The 25,726-nt window shown below is 44.8% G+C and overlaps 1 protein-coding gene across 2 annotated transcripts in view; it reads left to right on the forward strand.

Moving 5' to 3' along the window:
- The window catches only part of sufu (suppressor of fused homolog (Drosophila)), a gene marked incomplete at its 5' end in the record, with an annotated part of 63,159 nt that overhangs the window by 14,155 nt on the left and 23,278 nt on the right, over positions 1 to 25,726 (forward strand). For both annotated transcript variants that reach the window (XM_007910860.2, XM_042336694.1), the window contains 6 exon segments: positions 2,415 to 2,551; positions 11,929 to 12,071; positions 18,816 to 18,901; positions 20,219 to 20,291; positions 21,689 to 21,842; positions 24,049 to 24,169. In XM_007910860.2, coding sequence (XP_007909051.1) covers positions 2,415 to 2,551; positions 11,929 to 12,071; positions 18,816 to 18,901; positions 20,219 to 20,291; positions 21,689 to 21,842; positions 24,049 to 24,169 — 714 coding nt within the window.

Consider the following 25,726-nt stretch of genomic DNA (forward strand, 5'->3'; position numbering starts at 1 on the left):
AGAGAGTACTGCACCCCCAACTACAGTGCTCTAATCTCCACCGCAAGAACACAAAGTTCAGACAATTGGCAAAGAATGTTCCTTGAGAAGGTTAGTAGAATTTTTGTTAACGGACTTGAGCTGCCCTTTCATGAACAAAATGGAGCAACCCTTTCATTATGTCCTATAGCTTAGTGTTTAGAGCATTTGCCTTGTAAGCGAGAGGACCTGGGTTTGATTCCAGTTCTGTTGTTAGTCGATTGGCGAATCACGTTTCCGGAGGTAATAATCCCTTCAAAAATAATAATTTGGTCACTCAATCGACCACTCTTTATGGGACGCTGCAATAGGCTCTTGCATTTCACCCACAAAATATACAGTCAATTCACTTTACAGTAAATTCTGTGAAGTGATTTGAGACTTTCGAAGACGTGATGAGGCGCAATATCGAGTGCAAGGATTATTATTATGTGTGGGTAAGTAAATGTTTTGTCAATGTGCGGGACAGGATTTTTCGTGACGTGAAGGTGCTGAAGAAATATTGAAACTGCCAGGCCAAGTGCTCCCTGCAGAAATGTTGAGCATATCTCCCTATCTGAAAACTTGCAGCATGAATTTTGAAATGGCATGTTTCTTAAATCTGTATTATTGGTTGTGGGACAATTTCTGTGTGTAAATTAGCTGTCGTTTGCTCACAAAACACATTGTCGCTAGACTTTACAGTAAATGCTATGAAGCTCTTTGAGATGTCTTCCAAACGTGAAAGGAGCAGTACGAAGTGGAAGGAATATTATAAAATACAACAACAACAACTTGGATTTATAAAGCGCCCTTCATGCCGGACGGCGTCTCAGAGCGCTTTACAGTAATGGATCCTGGGGCTGAGCCGGAGGGGGAGGAGCCAGGGGGAGGGGGAGGAGCCAGGCGAGGAGGAAGGGGGAGGGGGTGGAGGGAGGAGGGGAAGGTGACCAAAGGTGCGGTCGAAAAGAAAGGTCTTCAGCAGAGACGTGAAAATGGGAAGAGAGGGAGTGAGACAAAGGGAGTGAGGCACAGAGCCTCGGGGCACAGTGGCTGAAGGCACGGCCGCCGAGGGGGGAGCAGAGGACTCGGGGAATGAAGAGGAGACCAGACCCGGAAGAACGAAAGCAACGGGGACTGTTTTGAGGAGGTCAGAGAGATCGGGGGGTGCAGAGGAGTGGAGGGATTTGAATACAAGAGTGAGGATCTTGAAGTGGATCCTCTCTGGGACAGGAGCCAGTGCAGTCTGGCCAGGACTGGGGGGATTAGAGAGAGGGGTCTGGGACGGGTGAGAATGCGGGCGGCAGAGTTATCAATGATTTTTCATCGATTCATAGAATGTTACAGCACACAAGGAGGCCATTCGGCCCATCGAGTCTGTGCGGCTCTTTGACAGAGCAACTGACTTTTATTAACCCCACTCTCCAGCTTTCTCCTCATAACCCCACAAACCTGTCTTCCCCGATACCTATCCAGTTCTCTCTTAAAAGCTGTTATCGAATCGGACTTCACTGCCCTTTCGGGCGGATCATTCCAAATTCTAACAACTCGCTGAGTGAAAACATTTCTTCTAACCTCCCCTCTGCGTCTTTTGGTAGATATCTTCAGACTGTGGCCACGGGTCACAGACACACCTACCAGCGGAAACAGCTTTTCCCTATCTCGCCTGTTGAAACCTTTCATGATCTTGAAGACCTCTATCAGGTCCCCGCGTAACCTTCTCTGCTCTAATGGGAAAAGTCCTAACTTCTCCACTGTCCTCATAGCTAAGGTTTCCATTCCTGGTATCATTCTCGTGAATCTCCTCTGCACCCTTTCCAGTGCCTTAATGTCCTTCCTGAGGTAAGGTGCCCAGAACTGGACGCAGTACTCCAGCTGAGGCCTAACCAGTGTTTTGTATAGATTAACCATAACCCCTACTCTTATACTCTATGCCCCTACTAATAGAGCTCAGTACGCCAAATGCCTTTTTTACTACCTTATCTACCTGCTCTGCTACCTTTACTGATTCGCTTACTACAACACCCAGATCTCTCTGTATGTTCACCCCCCTTAAGATTGAGCTCCAAGTCTATATTGCCTCTTATCATTTTTCCTCCCTAAGTGTATCACCTCACACTTATCCACATTGAATCCATCTGCCACATGTCAACCCATTCCACCATTCTGTGTATGTCTGCTTGCAGTTGGTTACAGTCCTCCTCACTATTTACTACCCTACCTAACTTTGTATCATTGGATTACAGAGGTAAAATAATAAGTCTTATCTTTATTTACTAACTTGGTTTCCAAATACAGTTTGTTGTTGTTCATGAAAAGGTGATTGCTTGTGTATTCAGTATACAGTCTTGGCTAGAATGCCTGTCTTTATTATAAAATTGTACAAAATACAAAAAGAATATTTCTGTTCTCCCCAGGTTTACTGGCCTGGAAGGTCCTAGTGGCTTTGGCTTTGAGCTGACCTTCCGATTACGTCGAGAAGCTGGAGAAACAGCACCACCAACTTGGCCTGCTGAGCTGATGCAGGGACTGGCCCGATACGTCTTCCAGTCAGGTAACTAACTGCCTTCACTTGGCTTCACGGTCCTGTGGGCAGCAGATATGCTGCTCTTCACCTGTTTTCCAGATCAGCCGCCCGCCCCCCCTCCCCTTTGAGAAAAGATTATTGACGGGCTCCTCATCAGGCACATCTGTAGCTCAGAATTTGCCTTTTGGCTGACTTCTGGAAGATACATTTTGCTGAATTTCTTCAATCATTTGCTGTCAGGAACTGCTCACCAGATGGTGTTTGAAGTCGGTGTATTCTGCCATTTCTCAGAATACTAAAGTGATTTGAATCCAGCAATTTTTAAGACAATTGCACTAGTTATAGCAGTTTATAACTTTTTAACATCTCAATATTTAACTATTTTGGGCTGGCTCAAGTTTGTTTTCCCCCCCTCACACTAACTTTGGTGGTTTAAGTTAGTGATCGAGTATCTAAACTGTGATCCATTCATTCACTGTGACACAATGAGAAAATAATTTGAATTGAAGGAGTGTTCTGTTTGACAGTGCAGAGATGTTAATTCTCACCTGGCTTTATACTGCTAACAACTTGGTAGACTATAACTAGAGTTTCCTAGTGTTCTCCAAGCTTGTATACACTTGTGATGCCCTGGAAACGCACGCTTTGCATTTCTGCAGTTGTAACTTTGGAAATTCAATGGTACAAAGGGCACTTCATGCCCCACTTCTGACCCACTACCTGCTGGCTCTGGTCTCCTCCACTCCACCATCCACGGCTGTGCTTTCAGCCACGACACCGCGAAAATATGGAACTCCCTGCCTCAGTCCCTCCACCTTGCCACCTCCTTCCCCGTCTTCAGATCCCACCTGAAGATCTTCCTCTTTGACCGCGCCAAGCCCTTTGACGTGCCCTCTCCCCAGCATAGAGTCGTGCTTTCCCACTGTTAGGCGCTCCGACGCAATGAAGGGCACTATATTGCAAGTTGCTGTCGTAGTTGTGTGTGTGTGTGAGAACTTTGTTACAATGCACAGAATTAAAAGCTTTCACCAACAGAACATGGAGAGCAGCACCTTAATATACTTTTGGCACTGCGTCCAGTTTCACTACCATTCTAGTGTGTCAGCTGTGCATTGTTGAAGTGATGGGTTGGTACACAATAAAAGGCATTACTGTTGCAGTTGATCTGAAGGTGTACCATGTGCCATGTGATTGGTATTAGTCGTTTTTAGGCATATTGTGCTGCAGCACAGTAACAGAGAATTCAACCCGAGTTTAGGCCAGAGGGAGGTGATTAACACACATCGTCTCAGAGAGCAGACAGGAAGGTTTGTTCAACACCCCTCGCAATTTGTTCTGACATTTGCACAAGCTCACGACCTATGAATTGTGCCTGGATTGGATTTGTACCAGAGCCACACGCCTAGGTTTCCAAATCTTAAATAAACTGCATGGTTCGTAGGTGTTTGTTTTAAGGAATGTAGGCTCCTCACATGCATCAGTGATTTCAGCTTGTCCAATGAAAGAATTGAGTCATCACATCCCTTCGCAAAACCTTCAAAACCTTTTGGCTGTTTGTGTAAATTTGCAATGTACTGTGTCACCTACAAAAATAGTCATATAGTGAATCCTATTAAGTGCTCTGAAATATCTTCCAGACGTGAAAGATCCTTCTACAGCAATAGCCTGTATTTATATTGCACCCTTTGCACAAGAGAGCATCTGGGCTACCTTATGCGGTTGGATGCTGAGCAAGGGAGAAGGTTGGTGACCATAGGCAGGGACATAGAGGTTGGCCTTTGGGGCAATTTAAAGTGCAAGGATCATAAAAATACTGAAGTAAGCAAGTGGTGAGTTGTTTCTCTCACCAGAAAAACACCTGAGTGTGTTCTGTAGGTTTTGGGTTGGAGTACATATAAAATGCAATAAACCTCACAAGTTGTATCAGTCGGGACCAAACATTTAATATGACTTATACAAAGAATGAGTTATGTCAAACTTGCATAGAATATAAACTCTTGAATGGGACTTGGGCAGATGTACAATTTAGCCGATTGTACAATTTATACAGATCAGAATTGTGTGTGTTTTACTACAACATAATCTTTTGCTTCCTGTCTTTCCAGTGAGAAATATTTCAACAGAAGTGCACTCTAGATTTTTTTAACTATATACTGAACTGAAGAAATTGTTCCCAAGAACTGCACTTACTATGTACTTCAAAAAATATAAATTGGTTTTAAACTTCTATGATAATAATCCTTGCATTTGATATAGCGCCTTATCACATCTTCTAGATGCCTCAAAGCGCTTCACAGAATATACCGTAAAGTGAATTGACTGTATATTTGTGAGCGAAACACAGTAGCCAATTGCGCACAGCAGTATCTTACAACAGTCGTAGATTGAGTGACCAAATTATTATCCTTTTTTGAGGGACTGTTATCCCAGGAAAAGCGATCGGCCAATCAACTACTTACTGCTAGGTAAACAGAGGTGTGTGGAGTAAGGAAACTTGCCCAACATTTCGCTCTGCCGGGAATTGAACCTAGGTGTCTCGCTTGTGAGGCGAGTGCTCTTACCACTGGGTGACTTTTATATTTTGGCATTTGTATGCAGTTAATTCACTTTACAGTATATTCTGTGAAGCGCTTTGAGACACCTCAAAGAAATGACGAGGTGCTATGTTTCCAAAGATGTTCAATGCTGTTCATTATTTATCCACACAGAGGTTTCCCCCCTCTAATCACATACCTCACCTCATCTCCCACTGGGCTCTTACTCGCTGTCTCTACCTGGTAACTTCCCTCTGACCAAGCTCTCTTTATATAAACTGGTTCTTGGCCAATTACCTCCATCTCTTTCAACAATTTATCAACATTCCACGTGTTCTGTTTCTCTGCTAGTTCTCTTCCTGTTTCCAGTTCGACACACAGCTGTCCTTCCTCCTCCACATCTGGACTCTGACCAGGACCACCTTCCTCCACCTCCACCACATTGCCCGACTCCGACTGTACCTTACCCCAAATGCAGCCGAAACCCTTGTGTATGTGTTTGTCACCTCCCGCCTGGATTACTGCAACCCACTCCTCGCCGATCTCCCCAGCTCCACCATTCACAAGATCAGCTCATTCAGACTCTGCCGCCCACATACTGACCCCAACCAAACTCCGTCCCCACATCTCCCCAGCTCTGGCCCAGGCTCCACTGGCTCCCCATCACCAAACGGATCCACTTCAAGATCCTCTCACTCGTGTTCAAATCCCTTCACTCTCTGGCACCTCCCTACCTCTCCAGCTTCCTCACTCCCCAATCCACTACCCGGCACCTCTGCTCAACTGTGTGGAGGGCACTATATAAGTGAAAGTTGTTGTCATTAAACAATAACAAATGACACTTTTGTAGTGCCCTTCACGTCGTAAGGGGGACAGTAAGGGGTTTTGGGATTGAAGTTGGGGTCAGGAGAGGTGGAGGGCAGGGAGAGTGGGATAGGAGGGTGGCTGAAGGCATGGTTGAAGAGGAAAGTCTTTGGATGGGACTTGAAGGAGGCAAGAGTGGAAAATGAGATGGAGGGATTGCGGGTTAGAGTTCCAGGGGTGGGGACACAGATGCTCAATGCCCGACTGCCAATGGTGGGGCAGGAAATGTGGGGGGACCTAAAGCAGGCCAGGGTCCGCCGAGCAGAGTGAGCAGACAGGCTGATTTGGGGGAGGAGGTCGGAAAAGTGGAGGGAGGCAAGACCGTGGGGGGCTTTGTTTTGTACACGAGGAATAGGAAGCCAGTGAAGCCGGGCAAGAACAGGGGTGATAGGTTCTTGGAGCCTGGTGCAAGTGAGAACACGAGTTCTGAATAATCTGCAGCTTGTAGAGGGAAGAGTTGGGAAGTCCCATTAGCATGCAGTTGGTATAGTCAAGCCGGGATGTAATATGAGCGTGTATCAGGGTCTTGGTGGCTTGTGGTTAGAGGCAGCGGTGAAGGCGAGCAATATTGCGGAGCTGGGTAAAGGTGGTATGGGTTAAAGGACCCTCGTTGTCCTTCAAGCTTTAATCAGCTATCCTTGCACCCCAGGTATATCACCTTGAGGTTGTCCTCCCGACTTGATGAGATTCTACTTAATTGATGCCTTCTAGAGATTAACTTACCGACCAGTGGACATGATTTCTCTCTATCTACTCTACCAAAACCTTCACAATTTTAAAGACCTTCATCAGGTCTCCTCTTGAGGTTCCCTTGTTTCAGTGAAAATAGGTCCAGTTCCTATAGTCTCTGCTCATAGGTCAAATCATATCTATTCTCCTTGTGGGGTGGGAGGGGTAAGCGGGGCCTTGGAGCTGAACTGGCTCCAGGTTGACGTACCTGGCAACGGAATGTCATTCCTAGTAAATCTCTGTATCCTCTATGGTGACCCCCACATTCCCAAACCCAGTGACCTATTCAAAGGGCCACTCTAACTGCTCCAAACTTTTTCACACTCTACTGTTATTGAGATATAGTTTTCTGTCAAACTAGATCATTTTTCTATCTGTAAGTATTGGCTTGCATTTATGCTTTGTCTGACAATTCTTTGCTCAAGTGTTGAATCAAATCTCTTTGAAGTTTGCCCTTTTATCTTCCTGTATGAATTAATACTGGCAGCAACTTTAGAACTCTTTGACAATTGCTACTACTTCTTTTCTGAAAAGACTGGAAGTGAATTTAGTCAGACAGGGCTAACATCTGAAGCAAACTGTTTACTGTAGTTTTTATTGGCTGTTAAATCTGCTCTAAGGTATAAAACGTCTTGTAGAAATGTAGAAAGCTTTTTATAATGTAGCTGCGTACATTTCCTCTCCAAAATGTTGTGTGTTAGTTTTCTATTTGTTGGGCTATAGTTGAAGGTGTCCCATTGTCCCAAGGCGCTGCACAGTCAGGAAATTGGACCCGAGTTGGGGGTTGGGATCGGGGGTCGGAGGGCAGGAAGTGTGGGGGTAGGAGGTTGACTGAAGGCGTGGTCGAAGAGGAGGATCTTGAAACGGGCCTTAAAGGAGGCAGGGGAGGAGGTGAGCCAAATGGGACTGTGAGATGGAGTTCCAACGGATGGGGTGAGGGAGGCCGAATGCCTGACCGCCAATGGTGGGGCAAGCAGGGCTGGGAGCAAGGTGCAGGCTGGAGCCCACTGAGCAGAGGGCATGCAAGTTGGTTTGGTGGATCTGCGGACACTTGATTCAGAGCTTTGCCAGCAATGTTTTGCTGTAAGTCATTTTTTCTAAAAAAGGGGCTTAAATTTGGGTTCCAGGTTATTTAGGAAAGATTTCATTTCAAAGCCACCTTAAAAAAAATTGCCCGTCAGTTTATGAAAGGCTGCAGACCAGAAACTCACTATTTTCGTTTTTGATAACCCACAGCATGTGGGTTTTTTTTTGAAAAAGGCTTATATTGGGTATTACAATTTAAAGTTTGATCTTTAATGTTTCCATACTCTCCCTGCTTAACAACAAAAGGGCTAATGTCTCAGCCATCCTTCGGCAATCGATACAAATGCTATGGTAATTGCTGGGTGTGTGAGAGAAACGTGGGGGTAGGGGGGAGTGGGACACAAGCAGGTGGGTTTACAATTGGGGGATTAGCATGTGAAAACCAGGGCTGGGTGTGATTTCTGTTCCCAGGAGAGCTGAGAGCAGCAACGCATTACAGGGATCAGTCACCAAGGCATCCAGTTAAAGTTTGACGTGGCTAATATCCTGGCACAAAGACAGGACCCAAGAAAGGGCTCTTTGTGGCTTTGCATTTCATACGTAGAACAGGGCAGTTTTTATTAAGTGTACCTTTTTTATTTTATTATTTTTAATAAAAGTCTATCTGGGCTTACGCCACACACAGCATGACAGAAAAACATGCATGACTTTTTCCATCCATCTTAACATTTCATTAGCCGCGGCCAAAGCTGGCATTACCGTTTCCGTTTATGTACTTCTTGCTGTTCGGCAGAATCCGGTGAGAAAATGTTACCCCCTTAACCTTTTAGCATTACAGCGTAGTGCAACCGGAACCGATCGATCCTCGGGAAGGAAAAGCGCAGCAAACTTAATTAGTTAATCTGAATGTTTATTTATTTTGACCTCTGCCTGTCCTGTTGCACAAACAATTGCCCAGCGTTCACTCCTGTTTAGGGAGATGCACATATTAAAACTCAAAAGTATTTTAAATGAATTGATGGAACCATTGTGTTTTTTGGGGGGAATTCGGCTTGGCTGTGATAGCTCTCCCTCCCCTCCCTCCCTCCCTCCCTCCCTCACTGTCGCTCTAGCTGTCTTGTTTGTGTGTCTTTGTTGTATTGTGCTCAACTAAAATATTTTGCTGACATCACAGTATGACTTAGCTGATCTAAGCCCGGATGTTAATAGGAAGATGTGCTGCCTTTCCGACCTGCTTTCTCCCCGCACCACGACCCGCTGCATCTGCTCGGCTGGCTCTGGCCTCCTGCTTATCCCTCGTCCCCTCTGCTCCACCATCGGTGGCTGTGCTTTCAGCCACTACGCCGTGCAGCATTGGAATTCTCTCTCCCAATCCCTCCATCTTCCTGCCTCCTTCCCCTCCTTTAGATCACGACTGAAGACCTTCTTCTTCAACTATGCTTACAGTCACCTCCTCCCGCCCCCCAGCTTGGCCTCAGCCTCTGTCAACGTTGAGTGCTCTGAGACGCTGAGGGGTGCTACATAAATGCAAGTTATTGTTGTATGTGATGTGCAGATAAGAGGAGCAACTGTATTTGCCCACTGTGAATACTTTTCAAAAATCTTTTCGGACAACTGATGCGCAAGTTGAACTATATACTGTTCTTCAGCTCTCAATAACAACTTACATTATATAGCAACCTTCACCCAGGGCAGAGTCTTGGAGCACTGAACATTGTCGGAGCATAATGCTGAGTCAGGGAGAGAGGGGAGGTGACCCTAGGCACAGTCGAAGAGGAAGGTCTTTGGGTGTGATCTGAAGACAGGCGAGGCAGGGGGATTGAGGCGGAGGGTCGAAATGTTGTCACTTACAGAAAAACAAAATGCCGTGACCTGATCTCGGGATCCAGTTCTGCAAGTCATTGTGGTGGTTAAAAGCTCTGCAGCTTAAACAGATACACGGCTGCTTTGTGTCTCTCTCTCGACTGAATATGCTCCGTCTAAGGTTCAAAGGCGTCAACACAAATTGTTCCTGCATTCTGTTAAGATAGAAGTTGGTTCAAGTTCAGCCAACAGTTCATGGGAGCCAGATTTTCAGTTTGGCCCCAAATCAATCCAGGGGAGGGAAAAACGGTTTCAAAATGTCAAGTTTGCAGCCTGTCGCTGAACATGCTGTGTTAAGACAAGGTCCAAATGGGGAGCCATCTACTGGGGGATGCACTTTAAAGCAAGGGTGTTTGAAATAGTTCTGTACAAACTATTAGGCAATAATAATAATCCTTTCATTTGATATAGCGCTTTTCACGTCTTCCAGACATCCCAAAGCGCTTCACAGAATATACTGTAAAGTGCACTGACTGTTGTGGGCGAAACGCGGCCGCCAATTGCACACAGCAGCGTCCAACAAACAGTCATGGATTGAAAATGACCAATTTATTATTGTATTGTTTTGGAGGGATTATTATTAGGCTCTGTGTGGAGTAAGGAAACTTGCCCAATGGTTCGCCCTCTGCCTGGAATTGAACTCAGGTGTCTCTCTTGCAAGGCAAGTGCTCTAACCACTGAGCTACAGGACTCCACTTATCATGGTAGAATGTATGAAATGTTTAAGAATATCAAAATTAAGCAATCACCATTAAAGGTAACTTTTAATTTGGGGTAAATAATAATCCTTGCATTTGATATAGTGCCTTATCACGTCTTCGAGACATCTCACAGCGCTTCCCAATATATACTGTAAAGTCAACGACTGTTAATGTTGTGGGCAAAATGGAGGGAACAAAGTGTATTCACACTTACAGCAGATGTTTTTTTAAACTATTCTAGGATTGGAAGCATTTAATGCTGTAACAATGCTGGGACAATGTTAGGAAGGCTATCTTTTAAAGCAAGGTGTTCAAGCTACTGACAATGAGAAACTAAAGCATCAAATGCAATGCTGCGTTATGATCACAAAACAGCACAGAAGAATGTTTAACATTAGAGAAATAAACTGGAAGAGAAATGTTTCAAAAATCTACCCTACATATTGTATTTGGGTAGTTTTACTGTAGAACTGTAGGCTGCAATAATAGAAGTAAGTAGCAGTGGTTGGTTGCAAAAGAAAATGGAGGCCAAAGAATATCTTGGGCTCCATTTGTTGTACCTTTTGATAAACTCACGTTTCGGCTTACTGCACAGCCTGTTTGTACAAATTTCTTCAGGGCATCCCAAACATGGTTCTCCTATATTATATGGTTTTGATATCCTATCATTTCGAATCATAGGCAAGTTTTCCTACTCCAGTAAGTAGGATCCCAGTTGTTAGGCAATTGGCAGATCGCTTTCTGGGGGTAATAATCCCCTAATTCTTTTAAATAATTATAATAATCCACGCCTGTTTGTGTGACACTGCTGTGCACAATTGGCTGATGCGTTTCGACCACAAAATATAAAGTTAATTCAATTTACAATGTATTCTGTGAAGTGCTTTGAAAAGTCTCAATGATGTAATAAGGTTTTTATCAAATGCAAGGCTTATTATTATGACAAATAGGACAGTTGCATGATGTTCTTGAAACGCTAGCATTATGAATGCAGTAATAACACTCAAGTGGGTGCTGAGGGAACAGCAGATTGATGGAATTTCACATTAGACTTTAAACTTGGGTTAAACTTTAAAATAACTTCATTCTGATTTTTTCAGACAATTAGTTAAGAGTCACATAAGCTAAATAACGTGTAATTATTTGATTGTATTGTTAATTTAGAGTCTGCCTTGCCATTCAGGTAGATGAAAAAGGACCCCTCTGCCGATCTTAATTGAAAGAGATGTGCTCTTTCTCATGGGCACCTCTGTTTATAATTGCCTCCTAATGTATCCGAACATGCCCCCAAATTCAGATTGGCTGCTCATTTCATTTTTTATAGGACGATGCTGTTACATTTATATTTTAAAATTCACTTTGTTTCCAAACAGTTATATTTTGTAAAGCCCTTTGAAATGCTTATTTGTACATGAAATTAAAGGCACTGTGTATTGATGAATTATTAAATTTGTGAAGAAGATTATAGTAGTAATAATAATCCTTGTATTTAGTACCTATCACATCATTTGAGACGTCTCAAAGCACTTCACAGAATATATTGTAAAGTGGAATGACCGTGAATTTTGTGGCCGATTAATTTTTTAAAAATTATCCACAATTTAAAAAAAATCCCTACAAGATTGGTGGAACTAAACACCTGCTGTGAAGATTTTAAACTTTTGTTTTATTTCTCTCTGCCACACAGAGAATACGTTATGCAGTGGTGATCACGTTTCGTGGCACAGCCCCTTGGACAACAGCGAGTCCAGAATACAGCACATGTTGCTGACCGAGGACCCACAACTGCAGCCTGTCCACACTCCATTTGGAACAGTCGCATTCCTCCAGGTACATTGCGAGCTCGAAACAACAAAATTATATTTATAGAGCATCTTTCACGTTGGGGCCCTCGACAGTCAGGGGTTAGGACCCGAGGATGGGGGAGGGATGAGGTAGAGGTGTGGGAAGGCAGAGAGATGGGAGGGCGACTGAATGCACGATCGAAGAGGAAGGTCTTGAGACCGGCCTTGAAGGAGACAAAGGAGGAAGCAAAGCGAAGGGACCGTGGGATGGAGTTCCAGAGTGTGGGGGCAGAGAGGCTGAAAGCCCGGCCACTGATGGTAGGGCGGGTTGGGCAGGAGACGTGGAGCAGGCCGGAGCCCGATGAACGGAGGGAGCGGGCAGGTTGGTAGGGAGTCAGCAGGTCAGAGAGGTAGGAGGGGGCAAGGCCTTAAAAGTGAGGATGAGGATCTTGAATTCGATCCTCTGGGGGATGGGGAGCCAGTGGAGTTAGGCGAGGGTGGCGGAGTCTGGCAGTGTTGCGTAGGCAGTGCCGGTCATGGTGCGGATATGGGGGAGAAAGGACAGTTCAGGGTCAAACAAGACCCCCAGGTTCCTGACTGGCTCAGTGAGGTTGAGAGTGCAGTCATGGATGCTGATGCTGTCAGCGCACGAGGTGTGGAGGGCCTCGGTTTTGCTGACGTTCAGTTGGACAACTCTTTCATTCTAACTTGCTGGCAGGGAGGGACCCACACTCATTTCTATTATTGTTCTGTCCCTCCCAATTTGTACTTTTTGGAACTTTGGGAGTAAAGTTGAAACTGATGAAATATTCACATTTTGGAGGCCAATTTTCTACCGAATCAGAGGAAATTGTGCTCCACTCCCAGCAGTCTGAATCAGCGTCTGACTTGTTTATTCCCTCTCTCCTCCACCCCCACTCCCTCACCCCACCAGCCCGCCCGCTAAACCAAAACATAATCTATAAATGAACTTGCAGGAAGCAAGACAATAAGCCAACTGAAGATTGTGTTCACCAAAACAATCAAGAATCATCATTTGATACAATGCCTATAACTATCTGAAAGTGCTTCACAAATAATCACTTCATGTGCAGTGACTTGCATATTTGTAGGCCATCGTCGCAGCCTATATACACACTCAGCAATGTCCCACTAACAGCCATGGAATGAATGACAGTAAGTATTACTCTGGCTTTACATGCTCAATCCCATTTAGCAGCAGGTATTCTAGAAGGTCTCTGAGATCTCTCTTTTCAAGGCTGAAGATATAGTACTTACGCAATTATTGCTCATAGCTGCTGCCTTTGGGGTTGTTGTTGTGGAGCTGCCCTGGACAGCCATTTTGTTGGTTGTCGCCATGTTTCAGGAGCTCAGCTCTGCCATCCACGAGATCATTTGCAACCAAAGCCCATTTTGGAGAAGTTCAGAAAAGTTTTTTTTACTGTAAGTCAATTCAGTCCTTTCAAAGGCTATTGTCCTCTCTGATGGGGGAATTGGGTCCCAGTAGTTGCATGTTTTTGCTCTGATGGTGATCCCTGTGAATACATTTGAGTTTGTTACAACAAATCTTGTTCACTCATGGTTTTCCATGATCCTTTGCTGTCAATGACTCTCTGGAGGTGGGCATCAGTAATATCACCTCTGAGTCAGAAGGTTATGGGTTCAGATCCCATGTGAATAATCCCCTCCTTAACCCGAGGGGACTGAGGCTAATTGTACCTTTGGAGTCCTAGCCCATGATTCCAACCTGTAACCTTCCCAATAATAGAATTATACAGCACAGAAGGAGGTAATTTGGCACATCTTGAAAAGAGCTATCCAAATCATTCCGACTCCTCTGTTCTCTCACCATAGCCCTGCAAACTTGTCCTCTCCAACCTGAGTGACCTAATGCTGCACCAGCCTTTGCCTTTACCCAATAAGACATCTGGTTTCCAGTTTGAGACCGTTTCTGCTAGATTCCTGCGGCTTCCAATTCAGTTAGTTCTGTTCTGTTCCAGTTCTGTTTGAAATTGAGTATTTGCAGACTTTTTAGAGTTTTGATCTCCTGATTTGGAAAGGATGTGACTTTGTTAGCTCAATGTGGCTCTCACCTGCTCCTCCGCTTGCTCTCTCTCGTTTCTCACTCTCCTTTCTCTCGTTTCCATTGTGGTTTAATGGAAAAAGCTGCCTGACATGGGTGTGGATTTGTAGCTCTGCTGCACTCTGGGGTGACTTTGTGTGAGTACTGAATCCTCTTAGTGTTTGTTGTCATACAGTTCTTAGCTGCAGAAGCAGTAGCGCTCTTGCTCCTGAATCAGAAAGTTGTGTGTTTAAGCACAACAAAGGGAATTTGAACTTGTAGAGCTTCTTGTATTTCCAAGACCTAATCTTGCATTACAATGCAGTAATGAGGATGTCATCTTTCGGATGAGACGTTAAACCAAATCCCATCTGTCTGTTCAGGTGGATGTCAAAGATCCCATGGCACTGTTCAAAAGAGAAAGGAGTTTCTCTCTCCGGATGTCCTGGCCAACAATCCCTCAATTAAAATTAGTGGAGTCCTGTAGCTCAGTAGTTAGAGCACTCGCTTTGCAAGTGAGAGACCTCAGTTCAATTCCAGGCAGAGGGCGAAACCTCGGGCAAGTTTCCTTACTCCACACAGAGCCTAATAATAATCCCTCCAAAACCAAAAACAATAATAAATTGGTCATTTTCAATCTACGACTGTTTGTGGGACATTGCTGTGCGCAATTGGCTGCCGCGTTCGCCACAAATATACAGTCAATTCACTTTACAGTGTGTTCTGTGAAGCGCTTTGGGACTTATTATTATTGTTAGGATTATTATTGTTATTATTATTACTCTCTTCATGGCTGTGTAGGTGACATTGCAATGCATAAAATTGGCTGCTCTGTTGTCTTACAAAATGCACAGTCACTGCTTTACAATAAATAATAATAATCCTTGCATTTGATATGGTGCCTTATCACATCTTCAAGATGTCTCAAAGCGCTTCACAGAATACACTAAAATGAATTGACTGTATATTTTGTGGGCGAAATGCGGCAGCCAATTGCGCACAGCAGCGTCCCACAAATTTTCGTGGATTGAGTGATCAAATTATTATTTTTTTGAAGTAATTATTGCCCCAGAAAATAATTGACTAACAACTGGCTTCCTACTTACTGCTAGGTAAACAGAAGTGTGTGGAGTAAGGAAACTTGCCCAATGTTTCGCCCTTTACAATACATTCTATGAAGAAACGCTTTGAGATGCAAAGATGATTGTTTTTATGATTTCTTGATCTGCTGATTTTTTATTTCCTGATCATCGCACCCCTTTTTTGATTATTGAGGTTATTTAATTAAGCCACCATTTCTTCCCCATTCAGGAAATCTCCACCTCTCTTCCACGTGCTGGTGAGGAAGGGAATCATGAACTTGCTATGTAAATGTCCTCATATCCTTAGCATATTCGTGTATTACAATCCCTGGGCACCCAATTATTTCCCAAGGGAGTTTCTCTCTCCCAATGTCCTGGCCAACAATCTCCCAAATAAAATCGATCACTCCCTTCATGGCTGTTTTGTGGCATGTTGCTGTGCGCAGATTGGCTGCCAGGTTCACCCACAAAATAGTCACTCCACTTTGCAGAATATCCTGTGAAGTGCTTTGAGACGTCTCCCTTTATTTTGGTAGTTTTTCTATTTTTTTAAAAAGGTAAAGGTGAAAGGATTCTGATTGAGACTAAACCATGTGCTTTTAGTGGACATCTTTGCAACAATTATTACAGAGTAAATCTCATATTAGTTGTATCAGTTGGGATCAAACATTTACAACAACATTTAATAAGACTTATGCAAAGTATCATAGTTGTACCAAACTTGCATAGAATATAAACTTTTGAACAGGACGTGGGCAATTGTCGATTTAGGAGATTAGACGATTTATACAAATCAGATTTACGCAAGTTTTACTGTTTTGCAGTTTTTGGGGAGATTACATTTTCCCTTCCTCTTGCCCACCTCATATAATTCTGAAAGATTTTTTAAAAATTAGTTGCTTGCGAGCAAAATGAGGTGTTTAATACAACTGAACCTGATGGAGGTTTTTGCTGTAACTCAGCACTGAAAGATTTTTAGCTCCATCTGCTGTTCAATATTGTCTAGTACATGAATTTTGTTGAAATAATAATCGTTGCATTTGCTCGAAATAACGCCTTATAACATTTTTAAACTTCTCAAATGTCTCCATGTAATGTGTTAATTAACGTGGCAGACAATTTGCACAAAGCAACATCCCATGAACGGCCATGAAGCGCATGACCAATTTTCTGTGGGGACATTGTTGGTTAGGAGATGAGGAGAGCCCCCACTTTTTAAATGGTAATGTCTTCCTGAACAGATCCACAGATCGGCCCTCAGTTTAACATCTCCAAAAAACAGTGCCTCCCACAATGCTGCGCTCCCCCGGCATTAAATGGGAGTGTACGCTAATTTGTGACCTCCAAGTCCTGAGGTGGGGCTTGAACCCCAAACTTTCTGTGTCAGATGTGAGAATGCACAAACTAAGCCAGGCTGAGACCCCTAAAACTCTCCGAACCCGTACGCAACCTGGGCGTCAGGTTCGACCCCCAATTATCCTTCCTCCCCCACATCCGGTCCCTCACCAGCACCGCTTTCTTCCACCTCCGACACATCGCCCGTCTCCGACAATACCTCACCCCAAAAGCCGCTGAAACTCTGGTCCGTTTGCCTTTGTCACCTCTCGCTGGACTACTCTAACGCCCTCATCGCCGGCCTCCCCTCCACTGCCATCCATAAAATCCAAATCATTCAGAACTCTACTGCCCACATTCTCACCCGCGCGAACCTCCGCTCCCCGATCCCCCCAGTCCTGGCTCCCCCGTCCTCCCCCACCCCAAACCCCTCTCCCCGATCCCCCCAGTCCTGGCTCCCCACCCCCAAACCCCTCTCCCCGATCCCCCCCAGTCCTGACCCTCCCGCCCCACCCCCAAACCCCTCTCCCCGATCCCCCCAGTCCTGGCCCTCCCCCCCACCCCCAAACCCCTCTCCACGATCCCCCCCAGTCCTAGCTCTCCCCGATCCCCCCCAGTCCTGGCCAGACTGCACTGGCTCCTGTCCCAAAGAGGATCCACTTCAAGATCTTCACTCTTATATTGAAATCCCTCCACTCCTCTGCACCCCCCGACCTCTCTGATCTCTCAACAGTGTCTGTTGCCTTCATTCCTCCGGGTCTGGACTCCTCCTCATCCTCCCCTCCCCCCTCGGCGGCTGTGCCTTCAGCCACTGTGCCCCGAGGCTCTGGAACTGCCTTCCTCATTCCCTTCGTCTCGTCCCCTCTCTTCCCATTTTCAGGTCTCTGCTGAATACCTTTCTTTTCGACCGCACCTTTGGTCACCTTCCCCCCCCCTCCCCCCCTCCCCGGCTCCTCCCCCCCCCCCCCTCCCCGGCTCCTCCCCCCTGGCTCCTCCCCGGCTCCTCCCCCTCGGCTCCTCCCCCTCCCCCTGGTTCCTCCCCTTCCCCCTGGCTCGGCCCTGGGATCCGTTACTGTAAAGCGCTCTGAGACCCCGTCCGGCATGGAGGGCGCTATATAACCCAAGTTGTTGTTGTTGTACAACCTTGGCGCAGGTTTGTAGCATCTGTTGGAGTTAGAGACAAGAGATGGATCTTAGTTGTTTTTTAAATCTGGTCACTCGATCCACGGCTCTTTATGGGACACTGCTGTGCACAATTGGCTGTTGCATTTCACCCAGAAAATAAATAGTCTTCACAACACTTTACAATGTATTCTGTGAAGCACTTTGAGACGTGTCGATGAGGTGATAGGGCACTATATCAAATGCAAGGATTATTATTATACTGAAATGGCTGCTAAACTTAATTTAAATGGATTAGATCACTTTTCTTTGCAGCTGGGATTTTTCAAACCCTCTGTGCATTCTTACTTGTGCACACCACTTTCAGTGGGCTGAGATACAGAATGTTTTATGATCCTGCCCCCCCATTGCCTGCTGTAAGGCAGGTATAGTTTGCTGGTAGAAAACCTCAATCCCATCTTAAGCCACACTCCCAACAACTGGATATGTAATTGGAAGTCATTAGTTATTGTCAGACATTTGGCAAGTAACACCCAAGCGCTCTACCCATTGAACATTAAATTATTAAAAATTAAATTATAAAAAAAGAATTAAACACTAAACTCAATCTACGACTGTTTGTGGGACGCTGCTGTGCGCAATTGGCTGCTGCGTTTTGCCCACAAATATACAGTCAATTCACTTTACGGTCTATTCTGTGAAGCGCTTTGAGACGTTTAGAAGATGTGAAAAGCGCTTTATCAAATGCAAGGATTATTATTGTTATTGAGGGCTGAGACTTGGGTTGTGCATCATTATAAGGACAAAAGGATGAATCTCTTAAGTTCAGCACCATAGAACACAAATGATAATAATAATCTTTGCATTTGATACAGCTTTATCACATCATTGAGACGTTTCAAAGGGCTTCACAGAATGTATTGTAAAATGGATTGACTATTTTCAAGCGTTCCGGGATGCTATATGAAGGGTGTGAAGGGTGCTATATAAATGCAAATTGTTGTTATATTTTGTGGGTAAAATACACAGATAATCCTGGTTACTGATAAAGATCTGCATTCTGGTTACCAAGCACAGTAGTTGAAAACGCTTTAGAGGGTCACGATATATCTATCCTCTTATATACTATTGATATCTCAAATGCCTCTGGTTTCTCAGCATGTCTCACGCTCTTTCATTCCTACCTCAGATTGTTGGCGTCTGCACAGAAGAACTTCAAGCAGCGCAACAGTGGAATGGGCAAGGGATCCTGGAGCTCTTGCGGACAGTCCCTGTGTAAGTGGTGCAAGCTTCACATCCTCCCTTTAGCAGCAGTATTTACTGAAAGAAAGGAAGTGGCTTATTAGATACCTTTTGAGGTACCAGTTCAGCAAGACAAGTTCTGTTGGCCGAAGGGGAACCATTTCTAGACTATATGCCTGGCTTTCTTACTCCTCTTTCCCCACTCACCCCTTTTGATGGCTTGGTGGAAGGCACAGCCTGTGGTAGCAGTTATGCTGGTTTGATTTCTTTGCTGAGTTAGCTGATCTCTGGAGGTCTGACTGTAGGACTTTGTACCCGTCGGCTAGGATACGGCAATACAGTGTTGCTCCAAATTAAATTAATGATGAGCTGTGTAAGGTTGGAGTGCAGAGATCCATCAGTGAAGCTAGGATCAGAGCAGACAGACACAATGTGCTGTAAACTGTACCTATGGTGAGGGAGTTAATAATAATAATAATCCTTGCATTTGATATATGCAAATGGAGGTGTAATCCGCCTCCCCCCGCCCCAGCCTGTATGCAGTGATGGGACCTGGGCTCAAGTCAGCTGTCACTGTATCCAAATCAAGCAGGTGCAGGGTTCAAAACTGATGTGTGCAACATTTGGTATGTATATGTGCACTTCATCTGAAGTCTGTGTTCTCAAAGGACATCATTAACCTTTTCAAATATCTGCTTTTAAGCAAGAAAGCTTCTAGGCCTACAACAATTGCAGACAGTTCTCCTGTTCTCAGTCTATTTCAAAATATAAATTATTGGTCTTGGCTATGAAACCGGCTGCCACTGGATTTGGTCATGTTATTCCTTCTCTCCATGCCCACTGCATCCATGTCTGCAGTCTCTCTTCCCAACCATGTCTGCAGTCTGTCTATGATTACAGTGGTGAGACATCACCTTGTTGACGAGTATCAACAAGATAATAATAATCCCTCCAAAAAAACAAAAAAACAATAATAAAAAAAAAATTGGGTCATTTTCAATCTACGACTGTTTGTGGGACATTGCTGTGTGCAATTGGCTGCCGCGTTCGCCCACAAATATACAGTCAATTCACTTTACAGTGTGTTCTGTGAAGCGCTTTGGGACGTCCTCCCGACGTGAAAAGCGCTATATCAAATGCAAGGATTATTATTATTATTATTATATAGCGCTTTTCGCGTCTTCTCGACATCTTAAAGTGCTAGACTGTAAAGTGAATTGACTGTATATTTGTGGAGTTAGTTTGCAAATTGGTGAAATGAAGTGTTTTGACTCTGGATGTGATGAAGGAACTCGCATACCGAAGGAATAAAGTTATAAATAACTGCCGATGTTCTATGTCCCCCTACAGAGCAGGCGGCCATTGGCTAATCACGGATATGAGGAGAGGGGAGACGATATTTGAAAGCGATCCACATTTACAGGTAATGTCTGATATTCCTCCCTCCCCACTCCTCTTCCCCCCCCCCCATCCAAAGGCAACTCAACAGTGAAGTACCTCCCAATTGAAGGTTTTGTTTCCAAGTTATAGCTCACTCTTCAAATATAATTGTGCTCAGGAGAACTTCTCCTTGTGATAGCTATTTAAGGAGTTGTGGTTAGACAAGGTGACTCAAATGAAGAAAAACACCCGTGGAGACTTGAAAGACAGAGCCATATGGTGAATTGCTGGTCCCAGCTGTGTCCCTACCAGTTGCATGTTTGATCCCAACACTGCACAAATCTGCCTTTATAAATTATTCTTAAGTAGCATCCCTGCTATTCTTGTGTCAATAAGACAATAGTAAAATCTTTACTAAAACTATTTTTTCTGAAAATGTTCCTTATGTTGGCTTGGCTCTTGCCAACCTATGTCTAATACTTTCCGGAATAAGTTAAGCAGGATGTGTCCCTCCAGGCAGAGAGAGCGCATTCCATTCCAACAATCTATCTCTGGCATTTCCACGTGTAGGTGGGAGGCCTGGAATTCTCACTTGTTTGGATACTCTTAAGCAATGGTGGTGGATTTCAAGATCCTCATCTTCACCTACAAGGCCATTCACGGCCTTGCTCCCTCCTACCTCTCCAACCTACTATTCCCCTACCTACCTGCCCGTACCCTCCGTTCCTCTGGCTCCGGTCTGCTCCACGTCCCCCGCCCCAACCGCCCTACCATCGGTGGTCGGGCCTTCAGCCTCTCAGCCCCCAGGCTCTGGAACTCTATCCCCCAATGCCTTCGCCTTGCTTCCTCCCTTTCCTCCTTCAAGGCCGGTCTCAAAACCTTTCTCTTTGACCGTGCCTTCAGCTCCCCTCTCGACTCTCTTCCCCCTCCTCGCTCCCTCCCTTCCCTCCCCTCACCCTGACCATTTCCCCCCTCCTCGCTCCCTCCCTTCCCTCCCCTCACCCTGACCATTTCCCCCCTGCTCGGGTCATGACCCAACTGTGCAGCGCCTTGGGACGTCCTCCTGACGTGAAAGGCGCTTTATAAATGGAATCTGGTTGTTGTTGTTGTTTCCACAACTCTAAGGGTAACCATTATTTGGATAAAATACTGATTCTGCGTAGAAAATGATCTATTTGAAATATAAAACTCTAATGGGTAACCAGTAACTTTATAGGACCATTGCTTTGCAATCAATCATCTGACTTAATACCAAGCATCATAATATTCATGCAACTGACATTATTGCTCTATTCAAAGAGCCGTTTGGCCATTTGGCCCATCGAGTTTATGCCGGCTCTTTGAATAGAGCAATAATGTCAGTTCTTGCATAAGTTTGAAACCGGATGCAGTTTACCCTCTTTTTATTTGATGAAATGGGCTTGATATTCTTGTGCCCAGGAAAGAGTGGACAAAGGCATCGAGACTGACGGGTCTAACCTGAGTGGTGTGAGCGCCAAGTGTGCCTGGGAGGACCTGAGCCACCCCCCCGAGGATGAGGACGACAGCAGGAGTATATACCTCGAGATGCAGCCTCGTCGCTTGTCGGATAAAGGTAAAAGCGTGGGATACCTTGGTTCTCCTGGAGCAGGGCATCACCACTGTGCTACTTTGGTCAACAGCATTCTGGTCCTGATAGCTATCCAGTCAGTGGCTTCCAGGGAAATCCACATAACCCAGAACTCCCTATATACACACTTACATAGATAGACTTTATTAGATTGTGGCAATTCTTTAATCCCATCTCTTCTCTACACAAAGGAACTGGATAATTTAGAACCCTCCCTCAGCTCAGTGTCGTGCTCCGCCACTGTCAAATGCTCTGAGATGCTACCTTGCGTGAAAAGTGCTGTGTAAATGCAAGTTGTTAATACCCTTATGTATGTGTCTCCCTTTTAAGCATCCCATTTCCTTCTGCCTCTGTGTGTTAGGGAGGGGCAAACTGTTTAATTTGTGAGAGGAAGATGGTAATTAGTGAGACCCGGATCTTAGCTGATCCTTGTACAAATCGTTCGGCACAAACTGGAGAAGCCAATTCTCTCTAAACTCCCTCTCTACGAAGGGACTGGATAATGAAACTGTTTTATCTTGTCCAGAACAGTAGAATCAGAGGACATGGTCTGTGATTGAAAGGGGCTAAATTTGAAACATCTCCGGAAACACTATTTCAGTGAGTGAGTAGTAAATGCATGGAACAGGCTCCCTAGGGAGATTTTGGAAGCAGAAAGTGCTGATACTTTCAAAAGCAAATTAGATTTCTGATCAGAAATAATATAGAATTGTAGAATTATACAGTACAGAAGGAGGACATTCGGCCCATCAAGTCTGTACCGGCTCTTTGAAAAGAACTTCCAAATCCACCCCACTCCTCCTCATAGCCCTGCAGACTTGTGCTTCCCAAATAATTATCTACTTCGCTCTTAAAAGTTGTTATCGAATTGGCTTCCACCAGCCTTTCAGGCAATGCATTCCAGATCCCAACAACTCGCTGTGTGGAAAAATTTCTCCTCAACTCGTCTCTGTTTCTTTGAACAACTATTTAAAGTCGGTGTCCTGGGGTTACCGACCACCCCCCCCCCCCCCAGTGGGAATAGTTTCTCCTTGTTCACCCTATCAAATCCCCTCTTAATTTTGAAAACTTCTATTAACCTTCTCTGCTCCAAAGAGAATAATCCTCGCTTCTCGAGCCTCCCTGATAACTGAAGCCCCTCATCTGGTACCATCCGGGTCAATCTCCTTTGCTCCCTCTCCAATGCCTTGACATCCTTCCTAACGTGTGGGGCCCAGAACTGAACACAGTCTCTCGCTGAGGCCTAACCAGTGTTTTATATAAAGGTTCATCATAACTTCCTGACTGTTGTACTCTATGCCCCTATTTATAAAGCCTGGTATCCGTAGGCTTTTTAACAGCTTTATCTGCCTGTCCGGCCACCTTCAAATATTTACTATATGACCCCCAGGTCTCTATCCCTTCACCCCCTTTAAGATTGTACCATCAGCTTTTATTGCCTCTCCTCATTCTTCCTTCCAAAATGCATCACTTCGTATTTCTCCACATTAAACTTCATCTGCCCCGTGTCTGCCCGTGTTACCGGTCTGTCTGTGTCCCCTTGAGATCTGCTACTATCCTCCTCACTGTTTGCTAGTTTTCCCAGTTTAGTATCATCTGCAAACTTGGAGATTGTCCTCCCTGTACCCAAGTCCAGGACATTTATATAGATCACAAACAGCAGTGGTCCCAATACCGATCCCTGGGGGACACCACTGCAACTTCCCTCCAGTCAGAAAAACAACCGTTCACCACCACTCTCTGCTTTCTGTCTCCCAGACAGTTCTGTATCCGCTGCCACTGTGTCCCTTTAATACCGTGGGCTTCTATTTTGCTGACAAGTCTCTGTGTGGCAAACCCCTTTTGAAAGTCCACATATATATGTGTGTGTGTGTGTGTATATATATATATATATATATATATAAAAACGACATCGACTGCACTATCTTCATCCACCCTCTCCGTTACTTCATCAAAAAACTGTATCAGGTTTGCTAGATATAATTTGCCTTTAACAAATCCGAGGGATGCAGTATATAGTTTGGGGAAATCTGGGGATACAGTATATAGTTTGAGTCATGACATGTGCGAGCGTCTGCCAGGATGGTGGGAAGGCGGACTGGATGGTCCTTGGTCTTCTTTTGTCTAACAATTCTTATGGTCTTATGTAAACTTAACGAGCAAGTGAAGTGAGATCTTTCTCTGATTTCAGACACGGAGCAAATCCGAGAGGTCTTGCGCAGAGGCCTTGAAATGAACACCAAACCAGTTTTACCACCGATCAGTTCTCAGAAACCACAGCAACACAACGGAATGAACCACGACCGGGCACAGTAAGTCTTTGCACTATTAAATTGATTTGACTGGATTCTGGTCTTTGAGTCGGACTTTGTTAGTGAGCACTGACCATCAATTGAGTTGAACTGCTCCTAATGGTGTTTCTCACTATAAAACCACAATAGAAAACATGACAAGTGTAGCATAGCTTGGAAGAATTAGGCACTTTGCTTCTACAGTTCCCAAAGCTTTCCACTGTGATGGTAGACTGGGAGCTATACAAATGCAAGTAGTAGTTGTTGCGAACTAGCAATTCCTATGTTCCTAATAACAAAGTTAGCTGTAGCTAGTGAACACTGCAGATCTCAGTTTGATTGCAACATCCCTTTGACATTCCTCAGTCCTAATTCTGCATAGTAGTCTATTTCTCTTCTCCCCACCCAACCCCCCCTCTCTTTATAGTTATGGCTTTAGACAGGTATGAGAAGTCGTTGTTAATGGTGTATTTTTTTTAATTACTTTGGGATTACTTAGAGATTTAGGAACGGGAGGCTGTGTGGTTCAAATTGTCTGCCACAAACCATTCTGTGGCAAATATGCACTTAATTCTTCAATTATAAAGGCAAATTAAAAATCCTGCCACACAATTCAGAAAGAAAAGCATGATCAAAGCAAATCTAAGCAATGCAAACGCAGAACTAGTTACATCTTGTTGAGCAATGTGTTCTGCATCGGGGAAGCTGTGGATTCATGAACAACAATCTTCCAGATAAACTAATCATCCATCTATGGGCTCATGCTGGTTTGTAGAACCTTGCTGTGTGCAAACTATTTGCATCATTTCCCTACAAATACATGGCCACTTGACAAACCTCCGTGATGTGGGAATGAAAGTTCAGCAAGCTCTATACTTGACAGTGATTACTGTTTTGAGATGTTTGAAGTAACAAGATGCTAGAAAAATACCTACAACAACAACTTGCACTTATATAGTGGCCCTCATGCAAGGTAGTGTCCCAGAGCGCTTGATAGTGTTGGAGCCAGGGGTAGGTGACTGTAGGCACAGTTGAAGAGGAAGATCTCCAGGCACGACCTGAAGATGGGGGAGGAAGGGGCAAGGCAGAGGGAGGGAAATAGTGTTCCAGAGTTTTGGGGCGTAGTGGCTGAAAGAGATGCTGTAAGGAATTCAGATGTAAAACTGGTCTTGCTGAATGCGAATTGCTGAAATGTGCATGAAGAGAGCTGTGGATTGTCCTGCCCTGTGTCAAGATCATCTCCCTCTCTTCCTGCCCCCCCTCTCACAAACCCCCCACCATCTTTTTCCGACCTTGGAAAAAGCTTCCACCTGAGTCCCTCACCAACGTCCTCTCTTCCTCAGATCTCTTCTCTCTCTTGACTTCCACACGCAGCAATCCTGATGCAGCCGTCAAACTACTGAACGATCACCTCTTTGCAGCCCTCAACTCCCTTAGCCCCTGAAATCCAGGTCTGTCTCCAAATCTACCCGCTCCCCCGGTATAACAGTCTCCTCCGCTCCCTCAATACTAAAACCATGACACTCGAGTGCAGATGGCACAAGTCACCCTCACAATCCACCACCAGCTGTGGCTCGA

The sequence above is a fragment of the Callorhinchus milii genome, unplaced genomic scaffold, assembly GCF_018977255.1.
Source record: "Callorhinchus milii isolate IMCB2004 unplaced genomic scaffold, IMCB_Cmil_1.0 Scaffold7, whole genome shotgun sequence".
NCBI lineage: Eukaryota > Metazoa > Chordata > Chondrichthyes > Chimaeriformes > Callorhinchidae > Callorhinchus > Callorhinchus milii.